This window comes from Paroedura picta, chromosome 9, assembly GCF_049243985.1.
Source record: "Paroedura picta isolate Pp20150507F chromosome 9, Ppicta_v3.0, whole genome shotgun sequence".
Lineage (NCBI taxonomy): Eukaryota > Metazoa > Chordata > Lepidosauria > Squamata > Gekkonidae > Paroedura > Paroedura picta.
The window spans coordinates 75,000,209-75,023,056 of record NC_135377.1 but is presented as its reverse complement, the minus strand read 5'-3'; the positions used below and the strand labels follow the sequence as shown (position 1 = coordinate 75,023,056).

At 47.1% G+C, this 22,848-nt stretch overlaps 1 protein-coding gene across 3 annotated transcripts in view; it reads right to left on the bottom strand.

Moving 5' to 3' along the window:
* Positions 1 to 22,848, bottom strand: part of DNAH5 (dynein axonemal heavy chain 5) — a 323,270-nt gene that overhangs the window by 5,352 nt on the left and 295,070 nt on the right. For all 3 annotated transcript variants that reach the window (XM_077353359.1, XM_077353360.1, XM_077353361.1), the window contains 4 exons: positions 22,151 to 22,356; positions 19,257 to 19,460; positions 9,528 to 9,743; positions 4,754 to 4,966 (listed from right to left, as the gene is read on the bottom strand). In XM_077353359.1, coding sequence (XP_077209474.1) covers positions 4,754 to 4,966; positions 9,528 to 9,743; positions 19,257 to 19,460; positions 22,151 to 22,356 — 839 coding nt within the window. The remainder of the gene's footprint in view (positions 1 to 4,753; positions 4,967 to 9,527; positions 9,744 to 19,256; positions 19,461 to 22,150; positions 22,357 to 22,848) is intronic.

The window sequence follows — 22,848 nt, the reverse complement described above, 5'->3', positions numbered from 1 at the left end:
GAACATTTACATAGAACACTATCAAAATCAATATAACAGTATAACAATAACAACAACACACCGACTGGTGTGGGGGGGGCACCTGTAGATGTTATGGGTCAGTCGGCCCCACCAAATGCCTGGTGGAAGAGCTCCTTTTTGCAGGCCCTGCGGAATTGTGGAAGCTGGTGGTAGAGAGTGTCAACCCCCGGCAGTTGAGGATGCGGAGACTAGACGAGTAAGACGATGCCATCATTGTTGCTACTGTGACCAACTGGTTACTAATAATTGTAATTTTATTGGAACTTATTGTTATCGTATGGATTTTAGGGGATGGGGTTATGTAAGCTGCCTCTAGCCTTCGGGGGGAGGCGGGATATAAATACAACAACAACAACAACAACAATAATAATACCTCCCCCAGTGAAGAGACTGATCCTCAGCTATTTGTTGGGCTCTATGTTGGGGGTGGGGCCCTGAAGAGCTCTAAACAGTTGATCAGTAGAGAGAGGCTTATCGCCACAGATCGGCTGATTTTTGGGACTCCAATGGATTTAGCTGTACTCAAATCACCCAAATCCATATCCCTATGCAGATAATGGGATTCAGTTAATTTGGATTTACCGAAATCAATTCAGTCTGAATCGAAATGGTACCAAATTTTTTTTGGTGCACATCTGTAATGGAGAGTAACCTTAAGAAAAATGATTCTCAGACCAGTATTGTACCTTTTGTCCAGGATTGGTGGAGGTCTATAATAGTAGATTTAGTTATATAGAGCCATACAGAGTAGCAATAACAATGTAAACAAGATTTATTTGTATAGGACTATAAGCCTTTACAGAACAGCAACAGCAATGTAAATCTATTCTGGAATTACAGTCTCCACCTACTATAAAATGCAAATGTGGGTATTGGAAGAGCAGGGATTCATCATTAATTCAAAAGAATTTTCAGCTAAACATCCAGAGGAAGTTCCTGACAATTCAAGTGGTTCCTCGGTGAGCTTCCGGAGGAGGTGGTAGGTTCTCCTTTTGGGAAGTTTTTTAACAGAGGCTAGTTAGCCCTCTGACAGAAATGATGAGTCTATGAACCTAGCGAGATTGTGAATGGATGGCTAGGAAGGATTGTGTCCATGCTTGGCTCTTGGGGCCCTTTCTTGCATGCCCAGGGAAATGCTGATGGCCAATTTGGGGTGGGGAGGTGAATTTTGTTCAGGCCAGAGATCCTGGGTTTTTAGTGCATCCCAGGCACAGACCCTGTTGATGATAATGGTCTTTTCTGTAGGCTTTACTTTTCTGGCCAAAAATGCTTCCATTTTCAGTTCCCCTCTCTGGCGCTGCCTTGCTAACTTCACATGTTGAGCCTGATTCTAGTCAGGTGCACCCACCTATAAGCATTTGGGGGTTGTCTTGCATCAGGGCCCACTGTAGAATCTCAGGGTTCAGCCCATCCTGGAAAAAATGCACTTTTGTGGCAACTTACACAAAAAGTGGCATAAATCTCCAGCATAGTGGGTCACACACCACACACCCTCCTTAAGGCATTGCGGCTGAGATCTGCTCCTTTCCCCTTGGAATGGGTATTCCAAGCACTCCAGCAGCAGCTGCATAAATGCATCTCAATGCTCCAGTTTGGGTCATCCAGATCCAATAAATCCATGAGCCAACTGGCCACCTCACCCCATGTAGCAGACTCAGCTCGTCCAACCCAAAAGCTGCCCCCCATCCTCACATGAAGACAGCCTCTTGCATGATGAATTCCCATCAAAGGCAACCTTCAGGTTCCATGAAATTGCTGTGTCTCCCGGGGGTGGCGCCAATGGTGCAGGTGGCAACAATGGCACGGGAGATAGCAGGGCTGCTGGCTGTCTCGTTGTGGGTTGGTCTGGAGGGCCACCATTCTCGTCAGCTCCTGCATCTGCTCTTGGAGCTCACCCAGATTCTGCCACGACATGACGTTCTCATGCTCTGCTCTGTATGAGTGTACATTGGAGGAGGTTGGCTGATCAGAGCATCCCACTCAGCCATGAGCCACAGGTCCTGGTAGTAGCCTGGCACTGTCTTATGGCCACCAGCACAGTACCTCAGAAGCACCCCTTTTGGTCCCCCAGCCCCCAGCTCAATGGAATGCTTAAGGGCACAAATCCCATCAGCCCCACTGGCTTCTTCCTAGCAGCCCTCAGCCCCATCAAGTTCCATCTATTCTGGAATTACAGTCTCCACCTACTATAAAATGAAAGTTTGGGTATTGGGAGAGCGGGGATTCATCATTAGTTCTCATCCTGCGTAGAGCAGGGGGTTGGACTAGATGGCCTGCATGGCCCCTTCCAACTCTATGATTCTATGATTTGAACCTCCTTGTTATTTGTTAGTGACTGTGGTACAGTGTTCAATCTTAGGGAGCAGGAGGGACTCTACATTTCCACAGCTATACATCCCAAGGTTCTGAAATGGTGTCGTGACTCCCATGCGGCTGGCCATTTTGTTTTTGTAAAAACCCTCCACCTTGTACAACGGCATTATTGGTGGCCCAAAAAGTTGGCTTCCCTGTTCATGCAACATGTTGATAAACTGCATGGAATTCCCCATCAAATTTTCTCAAACCGGGGGTCTTAGTTTGTTGCCAAGTTCTGGTGGGAGCTGCTGGCATCCCCAGGGGTCAAGCAAGCCTTGAGTTCATCTTACCACCCAGAGACTAATGGACAGACTGAGCGGGTAAATCAGACTCTGGAACAATACCTCTGGTGCTTCGTCAACTATAAGCAGAGTGATTGGGTTGACCTGATCCTGCTTGTGGAGTTTGTTTACAACAACTGGGCACATTCAAGCACAAAGATCTCCCACTTTTAGCCACCCCTACGTGGGTCCCTCACCCTGACAGCCCTACAGACGGGAAAGTTTGGGCTGCACCTCTCCAGGGAGCTTGGCGAGCCATTGGGAATGCCCCGGCTGCAGCTGAGACGGAGTCCCAAAAACACGCGGACAAGAGACACTGTCCGGAGCCCCCAGGAAGGTGGGGGTCAGGCATAGATTTCTACCAAGCACCTCTGTTGCCAATAGCCGTCTTGCAAGCTGGGGCCCCATTTTGCGGAGCCGTTTGCTGTTTCCTGCATCATTAATGAGGTAGCAGTAGAGCTTTCTCTGTCCAAGACTTATACAAATGTTCATCCTGCGTTCCATGTTACTGTTAATTGTTATTTATATTATAATGTGGTTTTGCAATGTTTTGATGCCTTATTTGAAAGTTGATGTTACATATTGTTGTTACTATATATCGTTCCATGTAATTTGTATTATATAATGTTCAATGTAAACCGTCCAGAGCTGCAAAAAAAATGGGCGGTACAGATATATAAATAAATAAATAAATAAAAGAACAGTAGGGTTTTATATGCTGCTTTTCACTACCTGAAGGAGTCCCAAAACGGCTTACCATCACCTTCCCTTCCGCTCCCCAAATCAGTCACCCTTTGAGATAGGTGAGGCTGAGAGAGCTCTGACAGAACGGATTGATCATAATGGACTGCTCAATCAGGGCTTGAAGAAGCCCAAGGTTTGCCCAGCTGGCTGCATGTGGAGGAGTGAGGAATCAAACCCAGGCCACTGCTCTGAACCACTACACCACCAATACAAAAGCATTACATGGCAGGTTCAAAAACAAAAATACAGGATCTCAACCCCTTTACGCACAACCCAGTTCCCTCCATCCTCCATCCTCCAATAATAGCAAAACACATAAAATAATAGTTAAACATTATAACAATTCAAATCCCTCCTCCCCCCCCCCCACGGACAGACAGACTCTTGTATTAAGGTATTTAGATCCCTCTCACTGATCCCCCACCCCCACCTGAATCCTGAATCACAATCCATTTGGATCTACAGAGCCAACTTGGTTACAAGTGTGGACTTCTAATCTGGCAAGCCGGGTTTGATTCTGCGCTCCCCCACATGCAGCCAGCTGGGTGACCTTGGGCTCGCCACGGCACTGATAAAACTGTTCTGACTGAGCAGTGATATCAGCGCTCTCTCAGCCTCACCCACCCCACAGGGAGAGAAAAGGGAAGGTGAATGTAAGCCACTTTGAGCCTCCTTCAGGTAGAGAAAAGCAACATATAAGAACCAACTCTTCTTCTTCTTCAGTAATCTCAGGGTTCTCTCAGCCTCCCCTCCCTCACAGGGTGTCTGTTGTGGAGAGAGGAACGGGAAGGCAAATGTCAGCCGCTTTGAGACTCCTTCGGGTAGAGAAAAGTGGCATGCAGGAACCAACTCTCCTTCTTCTTCAGTAACATCAGGGCTCTCTCAGCCTCACCCGCCTCACAGGGTGTCTGATGTGGGGAGAGGAAAGGGAAGCCGCTTTGAGACTCTTTGGGGTAGAGAAAAGCCGCAGTCAAGAACCAGCTCTTCTTCTATGTCTTGGTCTATATTCTTCAGCTATTTGGCATGAGCCCTGACCCCTTAAAGCTCCTCTCCTGTCATAAATTTGGGTAGTCTTGGAGGTGCTCCTGGACTCTTGCTCTTTTCTCCTGCTACAGATGGGCACACAGCTACCCCTCTGGATCTTCATGTGATCTACATCTTGATCTATATTCTTCAGTTATTTAAAGAACTGAGCAGTGACTCCCAAAACCTCCACCCCTGCCACAATCTTGAAATTGATCCTGGACTCTTGCTCTCCTCTTGATGCATCTGATGGAATGCAGGACAGAAAACCCCAAATTCACTGACCCAACCTTGTTAGTTCCCCAAATGGTGAAGGGAAGAGCACCCACCTTCCGCCAGCGTCCGGGGATCCTTGCGTCATACATGCAGTCCAAGGCATCCCTGAGGCTCTCACTCATGACGATGGTTCCATCAAGGGCAAGCTTTAGGTCTGCCAGAGTGTTCCGCACCAGGGCAACAATCCGTTGCATTCGGTCTATCTCTTGTCGTAGGAAGATGTTCATGGGCTGGAAAGGACCCATTTGCTGCAGCCTTTCCTTCACCTGAAATGAGAATGCCACATCTACTCGCATATAAGCCAACCCGCATATAAGCCGAGGCACCTAATTGTACCACAAAAAACTGGGAAAGCTTATTGACTCGAGTATAAGCCAAGAGTGGGAAATGCTACTGGTAAATTTACATTAATTGAGCCATCAGGAGGTTAAATGTTTTTGAATATTTATTTCAACGAAAAACAGTAAAGTAGCTCTGTAAGTGCAAAAGAGGGCCAACAAGAACAGAATCACGGAATCATAGAGTTGGAAGGGGCCATACAGGCCATCTAGTCCAACCCCCTGCTCAGCGCAGGATTAGCCCTAAGCATCCTAAAGCATCCAAGAAAAGTGTGTATCCAACCTTTGCTTGAAGACTTCCAGTGAGGGGGCGCTCACCACCTCCTTAGGCAGCCTATTCCACTGCTGAACTACTCTGACTGTGAAAATTTTTTTCCTGATATCTAGCCCAGTGGTCCCCAACCTTTTTATCACCAGGGACCGGTCAACACTTGACAATTTTACTGAGGCCCGGGGTGGGGGGTTAGTCTTTTGCCAAGGCACGTCACTGCCGCCTGAGCCCCTGCTCCACTTGTTTTCCCGCCAGCGCCCCTGACTTCCCACCGCCCACTGGGGAGCGCTGTGCAGTGACACGCCGAGGGGAAGCCCCAACCATGGTGAGCACCAAAGGTGAACAGGTGGCAGGAGCAGATGAGAAGGAACCGCGGCCCGGTACCAACTGATCCACAGACCGGTACTGGTCCCCGGACTGGTGGTTGGGGTAGCCTATATCGTTGTACTTGTAGTTTAAACCCATTACTGCGTGTCCTTTCCTCTGCAGCCAACGGGAACAGCATCCTGCCCTCCTCCAAGTGACAACCTGTCAAATACTTAAAGAGGGCTATCATGTCCCCTCTCAGCCTCCTTTTCTCCAGGCTGAACATTCCCAAGTCCCTCAACCTATCTTCATAGGGCTTGGTCCCTTGGCCCCAGATCATCTTCGTCGCTCTCCTCTGTACCCTTTCAATTTTATCTACATCCTTCTTGAAGTGAGGCCTCCAGAACTGCACACAGTACTCCAGGTGTGGTCTGACCAGTGCCGTATACAATGGGACTATGACATCTTGTGATTTTGATGTGATGCCCCTGTTGATACAGCCAAAAATGGCATTTGCCTTTTTTACCGCTGCATCACACTGCCTGCTCATGTTTAGTTTACACTCCACAAGTACCCCAAGGTCTCGTTCACACACAGTGTTACCTAGAAGCGTATCCCCCATCCAGTAGGCATGCTTTTCATTTTTCTGACCCAGGTGCAGAAGAACAATATGGTCTCAACAATAACTTACAAAATGCAAAAACGGCAGCTCAATCAGGAGCCAAGCAAAAACACAAGAGTTAAAATCCTTCAAAACTGGATTCCTCCTCCTCCTCTGTATGTCCAAACAGAGTTCAGCTGTAGCTGGTGGGAGGCTCTCAGGACAGACTGAGGGGCTTTACGCACCGGGATCTTTGTAGCAAATTGGTCACTGAATGAAAAATCGCCATTTAAAATAGTGGAATTCGTCGTTATGCATACCTGCCTTTGTAGTGGAATCCAGTTGCGTTTTGTAGCGTTTCCCACAGGCTTCCGGTCTCGGCAGAAATCGCTAGAAAGGAAGCGCTATTGCCAAGCTCGTCCCGCCCCTGGCCATCAAGCAGCCAATGGGCAGCCGTTAGCATGCTCCCAAACAGCCCCTTTCCCTTTAAGAAAGGTTTTTTTTTAAAAAAAAAAAAACAGACCCATTGCAACGAATCTGTGTAGATTCGTTGCAACGGAGAGACCCATCCAGCTGCCTAATGTGTTTGAGCTATCGTTTGATCGTTGCCACGCTTAGTGACTAAAGGGGAGGGACTGAAGCCAGGGAAGCCTCTAAACAGAAAGAGGCTCGCTGGTGCGTTTATCCCCGCTCGCTCGGAGAAAAAAAAATGGCGATCGCTTCGCCGGAATATCAGAGAAGAGAGCCAGGGGGAGGGACTTTGTAGAAACCACAACAATGTTAACGCACAGGTCTTTTTCGCTAGTGTTGCAGATTGGTTGCAGGAGTGTATCGCTTTCCGGAGGGTGAATCCACTTTTGGGGATTCCCCTGAAAGCGCTACAACGAAGCGCTTTTTGCTGATCGGTTTCAGGTGTGTGGCAGATTGTCGACGACGTTGTGCAAAACAGCAAATCAGTAGCGTTTTCAATTGGCAACCATTGTGCTATTTTGAAGGCGTGCAAAAAGCCCCTGAGTTTGCAGTCATCACCATCGCTGCTGTCTTCCCTGCCATCCATAGCACCAGAAAGCAGGGGGGGGGGAGTGTCACACAGACAGCTTCCTCCTCCTCACGTGAACCTTCCCTACTGACCTCCAGTGGAGGAGCTCCAGGTGGCTCAAGGGCTTAAGCCATGCTCCATCACCACAGGCTCTCCCATCCACCCCCCCCCCACCCCCAACAAATACAGAAAAGTCAGTCGGATCAAGAAGCTGCTGGTTTTTGTACCCTGCTTTTCACTCACCAAAGGAGTTTCAAAGCGGCTTACAATTGCCTTCCTTTGCTTCCTAGATGCCAGACACCCGGAGAGAGCTCTGACAGAACTGCTCTGTGAGAACAGCTCTGGCAGGAGAACCAAACAGTGCCCCCCAGGCCAGCAAACCAGAGCAGAACAACAGTACCCGAAGTTGGCAACCTACTACAACACGTACAATGGCTACCAAACTGGGAGAATGGACAACTCTGACTCCAACTGCAGTGCCCCCCAGAACAAAACACTGAAAGAAAGAACTGTAAAAATCAACTTTTAAAAGAGACACAACCCCAAGGCAAACAATGCTGCCCTTCAGATAAAAGAAGAAAGAAACACTAGGAGAAAGAAACAGTACCTAAATCCCAAAGCACCCCTAAACCCACCCCACCCCAGCCCCAGAAACCAAAAGAATAGTTTCGAAGAAGTAATTAGGGAGAACAAAAGTGAAGGCAAAAGGAAAAAAAAGATCAGAGTCCCCCAGTCAAACCACTGATGTCCTACAAGCTGCCAGAGCAAGAAGCTCAGCTTGCAGGACACATTTGCAAAAGCCAAGGCAACGACTGGCTGGCTGCTTTCCGTAGCCGGAGAAGGCTTTTTTAATTCCCATATATACCCATGTATAAGTCAAAGAGGGATTTTCAGTGTGAAAAAATGTGCTGAAAAACTTGGCTTATACACAAGTAAAAGGGCCTCTTGTGGTGCAGAGTGGTAAAGCAGCTGACATGCTGTCTGAAGCTGTCTGCCCATGAGGCTGGGAGTTCGATCCCAGCAGCCGGCTCAAGGTCGACTCAGCCTTCCATCCTTCCGAGGTCGGTAAAATGAGTACCCAGCTTGCTTGCTGGGGGGTAAACGGTAATGACTGGGGAAGGCACTGGCAAACCACCCTGTATTGAGTCTGCCAAGAAAACGCTGGAGGGCGTCACCCCAAGGGTCGGACATGACTCGGTGCTTGCACAGGGGATACCTGTACCTTTATACACACATATATACGGTATGTAGGACATGCACCTATCAACAGCATTAGAAAAAATGTGCGAGAATCAGATTATTGCAGATTATGTGGGAACACATCATCTGCCACAACCTGATTGCTGCCCCCCTGCCGCCAGCACACTCAAGAGGGCCGTCCTGCTCCCCATCCCAAGTCTCCTGCTCAGTGCGGCCCAAAGCTCTTGCCTGGCTGCCCTGCTGGCCTGGCCTGGTATTTGTGGCCAGGCCAGCCCCGTGACTCCTCCTTTGGTCTGCAGGTGGCTCCCCCCCCCCCCCGGAAGGCTTGGAGGGATCAGAGGAGCTGCTGGCTGACTGCTTTCCAAGCCAGGCTGGGCTGCGGCAGACACTGAGATCCAGCGGGGGGTGGAGGCAGAGCGGACTGTGGTTGTATCCTCACCCTGCCCGTGCTGGGCCGGGCTGTTCCTGGGGCTTAAGCGCTGTGCCCACCGCTGCGCCTATTGCCCAGGCTGCCTCCTCAGCCAGCGACCCCCCCAACCCCTGCTCCTGGCATGAAGCCAGGAGGAGAGAGGGGCCCCTCAGCCCCCTCAGAAGAAATGAGCTCGGCAGTGGCAGGGCATGGTGGCTGTTTAGACCAGGCAGTGCCCACATTCTGGTTGCCGCTGCTGCCACCCCCACAGCCACTGGCCCTGCCACCTCTGCCATTCCTGCCACTGACGCTAGTACTCGTGCACATCATGTCCGTGGCCATTTCCATCCCAGGGGTCAGACCTGTATATGTTCCCACATCAAAAATAGATTTGTGGGTTGCCATGGAGGTCTGAAGCAGCAGAACAAAATTTTAAGTCCGTCCATCCATCCATCCATCCATCCATTTGATATATTCTGGCCCATGCAGTGAACTTTTAAGACCAACAAAGTTTAATGCTGAGCATAAAGCATTTGGCAGAAGTGTGCATGCACAGGAAAGAATACAGCCAAGAGAAGACTTGGCTGTCTTAAAGATGCCCCTGGACTCATGCTTTGTTTCAATGAGACAATTCTCAGGAGCTGCTTTTGTGGAGCTGCTTGCCTCAAAGGGGACGTAGTCTGCTGGGAGCTTCTCCAGCATGTCGTCTGCCAGCCTGGCCACCACAGCTTCTCTGGTCTCCCCACCTCCGCTGGAGCTGTCCTTCGGTTGGATGCTGAGAATTGTGTCCAGCACATCTTTGGCCAGTTTGCTCTGGTAAGTGATGTCTGCATTGGGATGTAGCCCAAACACTTCCGGAGTATCATAAGTAGGCAAGCCCTGTAGAGGTAAGAAGAGAGAGGAAGAGCCCAATAAGATTGTGAAGTTGAAATTAAAACCAGCTATATTAATAACACCTGTCAACACCTGGATAAAGTTCTTAGCATGAAAGCATTCAGGGTTTAGGACAAAATAAAGGAAACCACAGGCAGGGGGAGGGGGAGGGGGAGATGTACAAGAACAATCTAAAGGGCCAGGCTTTACAGAAACCATCGTATCAGAGTGGTCCACTTTCCCTCTTTACACTTGATCTTGAAATTGTAAAAAAAAAAAGTTACAATAATTTCAGTAACTGGAAAATATTTTTTAAAGTGCTGTCTAGAAGTTCTGAAAAAATCCTGTTCCTTATATCTATTTATATCAGAGAGTTCCACACCAACTAGGAGTTGTGGAGCAACTTATTATGGGAACTATTTCCTGGAAAACATCCTCCCAAAAACATTTTTAGTGGTCAAATCTTTTATTCCCAAATTCATCTGTAAAGGTCTCTATCAAAGAGGTATCCCAACAAAAACAACATAGCAAATGAAACAAACAAACAAAAAATCAAACTTCGGCCCAAAGCTGAGCAATCAGTAAAATCCGCTGCCTTATGATGATGCTGGTCTCCATTTACAGTAATTAAACCCAATTTGTTAGACAAATCAAAAAAGGTCCACCAGAATTTACCACCACATCTTCAGAAAACTGCAGATCCATGAAAGAAGAAGAAGCAGAAGCGAAGCAGAAGGAGAAGGAGAAGGAGTTGGTTCTTATATGCTGCTTTTCCCTACCCGAAGAGTCTCAAAGCAGCTTACAGTCGCCTTCCCTTTCCTCTCCCTTCAACAGACCCCCTGTGAGGGAGGGGAGGCTGAGAGAGCCTGGATATCACTGTTTGGTCAGAACAGCTCCATCAGTGCTGTGGTGAGAACAAGGTCACCCAGCTGGCTGCATTTGGGGGAGAAACGGGGAATCAAACCTGGCTCGGTAGATGAGAAGTCCACACTACTAATCACTACAGCAAGCTGATTCGCAAAAACTGATTCAATGGCCAAAATCCCACATCTTGGATGATCTCCAAAGAGGTACCCATGTGAGCATTTAAATCCCCACCACAATAATTAGGGCTAATCCTTAGGGCTAATCCTGCGTTGAGCAGGGGGTTGGACTAGATGGCCTGTATGGCCTGTATGGCTCTATGATTCTATGATTCTATGATAATTGGAGTGCTGGGACAGAGCAATTCAACATGTTTTTTTTTTAAGTAAGCTTTTCCCAATATAAATTACTATCCCTCCACTGATGCTGAGGGGGAGGGGGGGAGATCGGTGTTTGTTCAGAATAGCTGGCACCAAACTAGCTTGGGCAACAGGAGAATCAACAGTGACTGGCTTCATGGGAGTAAGGGAAGAGGCCATGGGGACAGAAGGAAATGGAGTTGAAAAGAAAAAAAAAGAGAGTATTGGTAATTGGAGACTCCCTGCTAAGAGGAATGGATCGTCATGTGGCTGGGCCCGACCCCCTAACCCGAGAGATGGGTTGCTTGCCAGGTGCGAAAATTAAAGATGTTTCAGAACGGCTGCCCAAATTCCTCAAATCTACGGATCACTACCCATTTGTGATGGTCCATGTGGGAACGAATGACATGTCCCTGAATACCATCGCTCCTATTAAAAAAGACTATCAAGATCTGGGGAGGAAGCTCAAGCAAATGGGGGCACAAGTGGTATTATCTTAAATCTTGCCTGTCAAGGGAAGAGGAATGCATCGGGAGAGGAAGATAATGGAGGTGAATCAGTGGCTGCGTTGTTGGTGCCGGCAGGAGAGATTTGGTTTCTGGGACCATGGGATAGGCTTTCTTGAGGAAGGCCTACTAGCACCTGATGGACTGCACTTATCGAAGCTGGGGAAGAATGTGTTTGGCAGGAACCTGGGGAGATTCATCAGGAGAGCTTTAAACTAAAGCCACAAGGGGAAGGAGACGATCAACATAGGGAGTGTAAGGAAGGAGAACGATCGGGGGCAGCCCAACCGGCAAGGCCAGCTCATAGGGAACCAAAAGTAAAAGGATTCAGATGCCTTTATACTAACGCCCGAAGCATGGGCAATAAGAAGGAAGAGCTGGAACTTCTCATGCTGATGGAAAGGTATGATCTAGTAGGCATCACAGAAACTTGGTGGAATGATTCTCACGACTGGAATGTAATGGTGGATGGATATGAACTGTTCAGAAAAAACAATAGATCGAAGAGGTGGAGGAGTGGCACTGTATGTGAGGAAAGGGCTTACTTGGAGAGCATATCTACAGTGGAAAGCATCTGGGTGAAAATAAGCGAGGGGAAAACAAAAAATGTGATGGTTGGTGTCTGCTACCGACCACCTGACCAACGAGAGGATGTGGATGCTGCACTTTGTGAGCAGCTAGAGAAAATATCCAAGCGGCAGGACCTTGTCATCATGGGTGACTTCAATTTTCCAGATGTGTGCTGGGAAACAAACTCTGCGAAGCGTCCTCAGTCATGCAAGTTTCTGACCTGCCTGGCTGACAATTTCATTTATCAAATGGTAGATGAACCCACAAGAGGTTCAGCCATACTGGACTTAATACTGACCAACAGGCAAGAGTTGGTGGATGAGGTGAAGGAGGTGAGGACCCTAGGGGGAAGTGACCATGTCCTCATAGAATTCCTTTTGAGATGGGGAGCCAAGGAAGCTTGTAGCCAGACGCGGATGTTGGATTTTCGTAGGGCAAACTTTAATAAACTCAGAGACATGATGAGTGTCATATCATGGACGAGAATGTTGGAAGGGAAGGGAGCATGTGAAGGGTGGGCGCTACTCAAACAAAAGCTATTGCATGCTCAATCAATGACTATCCCAGAAAGACGAAAACACTGCAGGAGCTCTAAGAAGCCTATTTGGATGAACAGAGAACTTCAAGAGGAAATAAGAAAGAAAAGGAAAATGTTCAGGAAATGGAGGGAAGGACAGAGCTCTAAAGAAGAGTACCTACAGGTTACTAGGCACTGTAGATCAATTATCAGAAAGGCCAAAGCTGAGAGTGAGCTAAGATTGGCCAGGGAAGCCCATTGTAACAAGAAAAGATTTTTCAGTTATGTGAGGCGCAAACGTAAAGTAAAGGAGGCAATAGGCCCACGGTCGGGTGAGGATGGACAAGCTCTAACGGAAGATGCAGAGAAAGCAGAAAGGCTTAGTGCCTGTTTTACCTCTGTTTTTTCCCACAGGTCAAAGTGTTTAGGAACGTCTAGAGATGGCCGTAGCCAAAGGACAGTGTCTGGGTGGCAGGTTAACATGGATAGAGAGGTTGTCGAGAGGCATTTAGCTGCACTGGATGAGTTCAAATGCCCTGGTCCGGATGAAATGCACCCGAGAGTACTCAAAGAACTTTCCAGAGAACTTGCACAGCCCTTGTCCATCATCTTCGGAACCTCTTTAAGGACTGGAGATGTCCCGGAGGACTGGAAGAGAGCAAATGTTTTTCCGATCTTCAAAAAAGGGAGGAAGGATGACCCGGGAAACTACAGACCAGTGAGTCTGACCTCTGTTGTGGGGAAGATAATGGAGCAGATATTAAAGGGAGCAATCTGCAAACATCTGGAGGACAATTTGGCGATCCAAGGAAGTCAGCATGGATTTGTCTCCAACAGGTCCTACCAGACCAACCTGGTTTCCTTTTTTGACCAAGTAACAGGTTTGCTGGATCGGGGAAATTCGGTTGATGTAATTTACTTGGATTTTAGTAAAGCTTTTGACAAGGTTCCCCATGATGTTCTGATGGATAAGTCGAAGGACTGTAATCTGGATTTTCAGATAGTTAAGTGGATAGGGAATTGGTTAGAGAACCGCACTCAAAGTGTTGTTGTCAATGGTGTTTCATCAGACTGGAGAGAGGTGAGTAGCGGGGTACCCCAGGGCTCGGTGCTCGGCCCGGTACTTTTTAACATATTTATTAATGATCTAGATGAGGGGGTGGAGGGACTACTCATCAAGTTTGCAGATGACACCAAATTGGGAAGACTGGCAAATACTCTGGAAGATAGAGACAGAGTTCAACGAGATCTGAATACAATGGAAAAATGGGCAAATGAGAACAAGATGCAATTTAATAAAGATAAGTGTAAAGTTCTGCATCTGGGTCAGAAAAATGAAAAGCATACGTACTGGATGGGGGATACGCTTCTAGGTAACACTGTGTGTGAACAAGACCTTGGGGTACTTGTGGATTGTAAACTAAACATGAGCAGGCAGTGTGATGCAGCGGCAAAAAAGGCGAAAGAGGAGAGGACACGCAGTAATTGGTTTAAACTTCAAGTACAACGATATAGGCTAGATATCAGGAAAAAGTTTTTCACAGTCAGAGTAGTTCAGCAGTGGAATAGGCTGCCTAAGGAGGTGGTGAGCTCCCCCTCACTGCAAGTCTTCAAGCAAAGGTTGGATACACACTTTTCTTGGATGCTTTAGGATGCTTAGGGTTGATCCTGCGTTGAGCAGGGGGTTGGACTAGATGGCCTGTATGGCGCCTTCCAACTCTATGATTCTATGATTCTATGAGTAGCAGTAGTCTGGTGAAAGGGCGTCTCTAGGGTTGTATTAGTAGCTTCAGCCAACAAAGACTGATAACCAGGTGGTTTGTTTTCACAGCAGACCAAGTCTCCTGCAGGAATTGGTTGCTGAAACTCCAAGCTTCCTTATTAGCAAGCTTAAAGTTTGAGTACAATGGCAACTTTAAGAGCAAAAAAAAATTATTCAAGGCATGAGCTTTGTGTGCATGCACACTTCCTCAGAACAGGGATCATAAGAGCATATATATAAGGAGGAAGTAAATTAGTAGCAAATTAGTAAACTGCATTACAACAGCCAAGATATGCAGTGTGATAACTCCTTGCTAGAAAAGCCAATCAGTCCTTTGGGTTCAATTGTCATTCACAAAACTATTGGGGGAATAAAACTGTTAAGGTTAGTGATGAATGGCTGAAACTTTCCCAGTTGTGGAAAGAAGTAATTGAAAGAGTCCCCATTTGTCTCCACCCAAGCCTGGAAGCATCCCCACAAGTGACAAGCTGTGCTGAGTTTGTTATCCTGTCCTGAGACCACAGAGTTAGATTCTAAATTACATTATATATATGTAAATAATATATACTTACGTATATAATGTGGTAGAGAGTGGTAAGGCAGCAGACATGCAGTCTGAAAGTTCTACCCATGAGGCTGGGAGTTCAATCCCAGCAGCCGGCTCAAGGTTGACTCAGCCTTCCATCCTTCCGAGGTCGGTAAAATGATTACCCAGCTTGCTGGGGGGTAAACGGTAATGACTGGGAAAGGCACTGGCAAACCACCCCGTATTGAGTGTGCCATGAAAACACTAGAGGGCATCACTCCAAGGCTCAGACGTAATCCAGTGCTTGTCCAGGGGATACCTTTACCTTTACCTTTACTTACGTACACCACATTACAGTCACATTATCTCAAATAAAATAAAAAGAAGAGGGGATTGTAAGGAATGTGTATACGAGAGTCTAATGAGGTTAGCATGCACAGAGAGATAAGAAACCAATATCCTTATTGAGTCCTGAGGATTCCATTGTTTTGAGTATTGTAATAACTTGCATTTCTGCAGGCTTGAGGTTTCTTTGCAAAAAAACCAGCTACACTGAGATCCCTTATTGCAGTGGTCCCCAACCTTTTTATCACCAAGGACTGGTCAATGCATGACAATTTTACTGAGGCCCGGGGGGGGTAGTCTTTTGCCAAGGGACATCGCCACCGCCTGAGCCCCTGCTCCACTTGCTTTCCTGCCGATGCCCCTGACTTCCCGCTGCCCACTGGGGGGCGCTGCCAGCAGCAGCTGTGTAGTGCCACGCTGAGGGGGAGCCCCAGCCATGGCAGCCGCTGGAGAGCACCAAAGGTGAGACCAGTGCCAGTCTCCGGACCGGGGGTTGGGGACCACTGCCTTACTGAATGTCTTGGAAGGCTGAAGTGCTGTGATTATTGATGTCAGACTTTGCACACAGAGAACCCCCCAATCTCAAATAACTCCTCACCCATAAAAATACAACATCTAATTGAACATGGACACTGGTATCAGAGTTTGCAACAAAACCAGATGCCAACTTTGCTGCCATATATACTCCAATCCCACAATCAGTGGATCTAACAACATTACCTACACCATCAAAGGCTTATTCACTTGCTCATCTTTTAACACTGTTGTTGTTGTTAGGTGCGAAGTCGTGTCCGACCCATCGCGACCCCATGGACAATGAGTCTCCGGGCCTTCCTGTCCTCTACCATTCCCCGGAGTCCATTCAAGTTTGCACCTACTGCTTCAGTGACTCCATCCAGCCACCTCATTCTATGTCGTCCCCTTCTTCTTTTGCCCTCGATCGCTCCCAGCATTAGGCTCTTCTCCAGAGAGTCCTTCCTTCTCATGAGGTGGCCAAAGTATTTGAGTTTCATCTTCAGGATCTGACCTTCTAAGGAGCAGCCAGGGCTGATCTCCTCTAGGACTGACTGGTTTGTTCGCCTTGCAGTCCAAGGGACTCGCAAGAGTCTTCTCCAGCACCAGAGTTCAAAAGCCTCAATTCTTTGACGCTCGGCCTTCCTTATGGTCCAACTTTCACAGCCATACTTTGCGACTGGGAATACCATAGCCTTGACTAAATGCATTTTTGTTGGCAGGGTGATGTCTCTGCTTTTTAGATGCTGTCTAGATTTGCCATAGCTTTCCTCCCCAGGAGCAAGCGTCTTTTAATTTCTTTGCTGCAGTCCCCATCTGCAGTGATCTTGGAGCCCAGGAAAATAAAATCTGTCACTACCTCCATTTCTTCCCCATCTATTTGCCAGGAATTGAGAGGGCCGGATGCCATGATCTTTGTTTTCTTGATGTTGAGTTTCAAGCCAACTTTTGTACTCTCCTCCTTCACCCGCATCAACAGGCTCTTTAGTTCCTCTTTGCTTTCTGCCATTAGAGTGGTATCATCTGCATATCTGAGGGTGTTGATATTTCTCCCTGCAATCTTGATCCCAATTTGTGACTCATCTAACCCTGCCTTTCTCATGATGTGCTCCACATACAAGTTACATAGGCAAGGCGACAGTATACAGCCTTGCCGAACTCCTTTCTCAATTTTGAACCAATCAGTGATTCCATATCCGATCCTACATATAGGTTTCTCAAGATAGAATCATAGAATCATAGAATCATAGAATTGGAAGGAGCCATACAGGCCATCTAGTCCAACCCCCTGCTCAACGCAGGATCAGCCCTAAGCATCCTAAAGCATCCAAGAAAAATGTGTATCCAACCTTTGCTTGAAGACTGCCAGTGAGGGGGAGTTCACCACCTCCTTAGGCAGCCTATTCCACTGCTGAACTACTCTGACTGTGAAATTTTTTCCCCTGATATCTAGCCTATATCGTTGTACTTGAAGTTTAAACCCATTACTGTGTGTCCTCTCCTCTGCAGCCAACAGAAACAGCATCCTGCCCTCCTCCAAGTGACAACCTTTCAAATACTTAAAGAGGGCTATCATGTCCCCTCTCAACCTCCTTTTCTCCAGGCTGAATATTCCGAAGTCCCTCAACCTATCTTCATAGGGCTTGGTCCCTTGGCCCCAGATCATCTTCGTCGCTCTCCTTTGTACCCTTTCAATTTTATCTACGTCCTTCTTGAAGTGAGGCCTCCAGAACTGCACACAGTACTCCAGGTGTGGTCTGACCAGTGCCGTATACAATGGGACTATGACATCTTGTGATTTTGATGTGATGCCCCTGTTGATACAGCCCAAAATGGCATTTGCCTTTTTTACCGCTGCATCACACTGCCTGCTCATGTTTAGCTTACAATCCACAAGTACCCCAAGGTCTCATTCACACACAGTGTTACCTAGAAGCGTATCCCCCATCCAGTAGGCATGCTTTTCATTTTTCTGACCCAGATGCAGAACTTTACACTTATCTTTATTAAGTGATACAGATAAGATGCTCTGGTATTCCCATCTCTTTAAGAACTTGCCACAATTTGTTGTGCTCCCGACAATCAAAGGCTTTAGCATAGTCAATGAAGCAGAAGTAGATCTTTTTCTGGAACTCCCTAGCTTTCTCCATGATCCAGCGTATGTTGGTAATTTGATCTCTAGTTCCTCTGCCTCTTCAAAATCCTGCCTGTACTTCTGGAAGTTCATGGTCCATATATTGCTGGAGCCTAGCTTGTAGGATTTTGAGCATAACTTTGCTAGCATGAGAAATGAGCGCAATGGTGCGGTAGTTTGAACATTTTTTGGCATTGCCCTTCTTTGGGATTGGAATGTAAACTGACCTTTTCCAATCCTGTGGCCATTGTTGAGTTTTCCAAATTTGCTGGCACATTGAGTGTAGCACTTTTACTGCATCGTCTTTTAAGATTTTGAATAGTTCAACTGGAATGCTGTCATCACCACTAGCTTTATTGTTGCTCAGACCTTCTAATGTCCATTTGATTTCACATTCCAGGATATCTGGTTCCAGGTCAGTGACTACCCCATTGTGGTTATCAGGGATGTTAAGCTCGCTCTTGTATATTTCCTCTGTATAATTTTGCCACCTTTTGAAAATCTCTTTTGCTTCTGTGAGGTCCCTACCATTCTGGTCCTTTATTATTTCCATAATTGCATGAAATGTTCTCTTCATATCTCCAATTTTCTTGAAAAGATCTCTGGTCCTCCCTAACACTGTATATGCCATCCAATGGCAACAATGCCCCTCTGTTCTCCACATAGGACAAACAGGTCAAACCCTCTGTCAAAGAACAAATGGACACAACACCACCTCTGGGCATCAGGAATCTTCATGAAGGAAGCAAGTCTTCCAGGGTGGGGCTTCACACAGCAGAAAGGCTTGAGGTCGGCCATGCCCTGGGAACCCGGACTCTACCTACACTGTTCCGCCATCAGATGAGTCCCCTCATACTCCCCCCACACACCACCCAGCTGCAGCAGAGCTGCCCACAGACACAGGAAGACCCCCACGGGGGCCCTCCTCCTTTGCTGGGCGGCAGAGGCACCAGCAAAGCTCCAAGGCCCAGCGGGAGAGAGCCCAGATGGCATGAATGTTCAGTCGAGCTTGGGAGAAGCTGCAAGATCAGAGCACGGGAGAATGAGGGAAGGACTACAAATCGAACATGGAATAAAAGGAGGAAGGAGGAAGAGCCCAGGGTCAGATGCTTGGAGGAGTAGGTGAGCTGAAGTCCCTGGAGCAGAGAGAGGGAGGAAGGAGAGATACAGAGAGGCAGAGGGGGGAAGAGACAGAGCGATCAGCTGAGGAGAGGTGAGATTGGAAAAGGAAGTCTGGCCCTCTCAGGATGAGGCAGAGGAGAGGCCCAAGTCACCTCAGTCAGAGGAAGAGAAGGAAGATTCAGATTCTCCCTGAAGGGGCCCTCCCGAGAAGCTATCCAGGCAACCCCACAGGCCAGCTATTACTAAGTCTTGTTGAAGCTCTCCTTCCAGCACTCGTACGCACTTACTAAGTTTTACAGACCTGTATGTAGTGAAGGTAGTGATCCACAGTGGTGCACTTGGGGATACTGTAGCCTTTGTAGAAGGAGAAGTTTGAACTGCACGTGTTTTCATTGAACCAGACTTTAGCAAAAGTGTTCAGCAGTCTTTTGTCGTAGTCATCTGTAACTCTTCCACCATACTGTATCTCTCCTATCATGTAACAAACTGTGTTCCAAGACACCCCCTGAAACAAAATTTTAGCAATAAAGTGCATCTTCTCATAAACATGCTACTGTGTATGTAGCCAGGTGTAAGCATTCCAAGAAGTTGGGGAGTTGTGCCTCCTCCTCCAGAGGTGTCATGCCAGGTGTGGCCTCAATCTCACTTCTTCTGGGCTATGCTATGCCTAAAATGTTTACATAGAGAGCCAAAGGGGAGAGGTACCCCAAAATCCATTTGAGGTCCCGGGGAACAGAATAAAAAGGCTGAGCTCCCCATCCCCCAGAACCTTGATGAGAATTTTGTTCACTGCATTTAGAAAAAAATAAGATACCATCTTATTGTGGTGACAGACCTCCTTAAAATGAAATGGGCAGCTTGTGCTGGACAAAGTGACACAAGGCTCCTCCCTAGCCAGAAAACTCAGTGAGAACAGGAATGCCACCTCCAGGGAAGAGCAGCACAAGGGCTCCAAAATCTGGCAGGGTCTTGGGTCAACCAGCATAAGCAGCCTGCAGTGATGTGAGATCCCAGTTTTATCACAGCAAACCCACCAAGGCAACAGCTTAGACTTCAAATAAGCTAGAAAGGGGAAGAGATTGGAAGGAAGGAAATCCTAAGAATCACTGAGATAACAAAGGGACAGCCTGGGGGGAGACATAGGAATGGTTAGGAAAACCCTCCTTACCCCTTTACCAATGACCCAATGGAGGACCAAGCAAGAGGTCTAAGGTAGGACATGAGCAAGCATGGTCTCAGCCAATGCACTGCAAGGATACCCGCAGTGGTAATCCCCTATCAGTCACGTGTATAAATTGGGGGTTTTGAGTAGGGTTTTCAGTGCAGACTTGGTACAACTTGTATCATGTCCTGGCACCAATAAAGAGCTGAAGTGATTGCAGTGTCTGTGAGTCGTTGACCCACAAGATCTGCCACCGATCTAACACTGATGTCTCCAAGTAACAATGCACAGCCCTTCCTTCTTTTAATGTCTAGTTTGCTGAAGAAGCAAAGATGGGACTGAATCCCAGAGTTCCTCCCGTGCCATCAAAGTATTTTAGATTTAGTTAAAAAAAAGTGTGTCTGTGTGTGTGTGGAGAAAAAGAGGTGCCTTTCATTTTATCCTGGTTCTTTTCACTCCTTGATTTGAATTCAAGTTACCTAAATCTTCATGGTGCATTACGCATCATGGAAAACTTGCAAAAAGACTGCCAAACATGACATCTTATTATTTAACTCTTAACATGGCACCATTTCCCCAGTGCAAAATCCATCATGTTATTTTCGTTTTTTGCATTGCAAACGCTACCCACAGTTCTGGCAGCATTTTATCAGCAAGGCATCTGAAACTAGCTTTATGGCAACTTTTCTTGCTTTACAACACTGAGGACAATGTTTTTTTGATGCATAAATGTCAGCATGTTTTTGGTCTCCTTCCCTTTTCTGCTTGCAGTCCCTCATCTACCAATGGGAGCTCGAGTGCCGGCCACTGTACTCTGCCTTTGTCAGTGATCACATGAACATGCCATTTGCCCTGGGAACTGAGCTGATTATTGCTATGCCTTGTGGTGTTTATGGTATTTCTTCCTTCCATGTACGCTCTTGAGACTACAAAGCTCTACCTCTAATCAGAGACCATGGTGGTGTGGTGGGGGGGGGGGGGCTCAAAGTGCCTGCTGCTGATTTCTGCTTCCTCAGTATTAACGATCATGCGACCACGTAATTTGATTCAGTCTCCCATTGCCTGTAATAGCCTGAGGACAGCCTGGGTGCTCCACATGGTTTTTCTTAGGAAGGAAGGGGCTTTACCTTAACTCCTGATGACTCTCTGGCAGCCAGTTTAGAGCGATTTTCCCCAGAAATCAGTCCTTTGTAGCTTGATTTCTGTCAACCAAGGCTCTCTGTCTTAAAGATACTGGCTGCAATTGAAATGCTAATTGCAGACCAAGCTAGCTGGAATGTGAATGATGTTGCCTAGCAACAGAATTTCCTCCTCAAACTCTAATTCCCTTCCCAGAGTTTTAAAGAAAAACTTTAAAATTTTAGTAGAAACTTTTAAAGGTGCATAATCATGGGGGGGGGGACACAGTTTATGCATAAATGGGAATGTTTTAAAAACATTTTTTAAAGAACAATTTAAAAGGGTTGGTGAACTGACTGCATTAAAAATGATGCATGAATTATAGGATCATGTCTTTAAAACAACCACCATCACTTTTTGTCTCCAAATTTACTTGCCTGCTTCACTTACACCCTGCCGTTCTCTGCAACAACAATTCCAAGACGCTTCACACTTTCCTCCTTGGTCATATCCTCACAACTGCCCTACCTGTGAGGTAACAGGCCATCCAGTAAGCTTCCATGGGAAAGGGGGGAATTGAATCTAGGTCTCCAAAGCCCTAGCCCAGCACTCACACCGAGAGGCCTTCCCAACCTTTCAGAGCTTGCAGGCACTTCTGGGATGTTGAATGGGGGGTGGGGCCAAACATAAACTCACCCTTCCTTGCTTTGCAAAATAAGCAAAGGGACAGAGTTGGTTTGCCATTGGCTGTCTCTGAATAGCAACCCAGGTTTCCTTGGTGGTCTCCCTTCCAAGAACTAACTAGGGCTGTCTATGCTTCTGAAATCTGACCCGATCAAGCTATCCTGGCCCATCCAGGTGAGGGCATTAATCTGCTGCCAGACAGTTGTTTTGTGACAAGTGCTTCAATGTACCTTCTTGATGTCCATGTCATCCAGATGGTTCTGAACAAACTGCACCGTGGCGTTGAAGTCAGCTTGGTTGAACTCATAAGGAATGTTCCATCCAAGAGGCCCAAATTTCCTTCTTTCCTGAACTGTGGAATGCAGGAAGGCTACAGCATAGAGCATTGGCTTCCACTGGACCATGTTGCTGACATCCAAGAGGTCTTGGCTCACACCTGTTACAGCACCCCCCCCCCAAAAAAAAGACATTGGGAGGCCACCATAAAATAAGACGGTTACAAGGTTTCCTATGAGGCCTCATAGAAAGGCCCTGATCAAGAGTATTCATGCTCCACAAGATGTTTTCCCCCACCTTACATAGCAAAATATTGCACATAATTCTATATGCTGTTTCCCAAGTGTGCTCTTGATTTATGGATACCTAAATCTGCAGATCGGGGCCACACTGGCGACCACATTTACAGAAAAATCTGAAAAGTTTAAAAGATATCCTAGGGTTTAAATCCCCTCAAAATCACATTAGCAGTTTTTACAGTTCAGAAGCAGCCTTGGGCCCGTAAGAGCTGCAGGAGAGGCTTGGGGCCCTGCTAATAAGAAATTGAGAGGGGATATAGGACAGCTCCCACCACGATTCCTTCAGGTAAGAGCTGCAGATCACCCTAGAATTGCAAATGCTCTCCAGATGATAGATTTATTGATTGTATTTA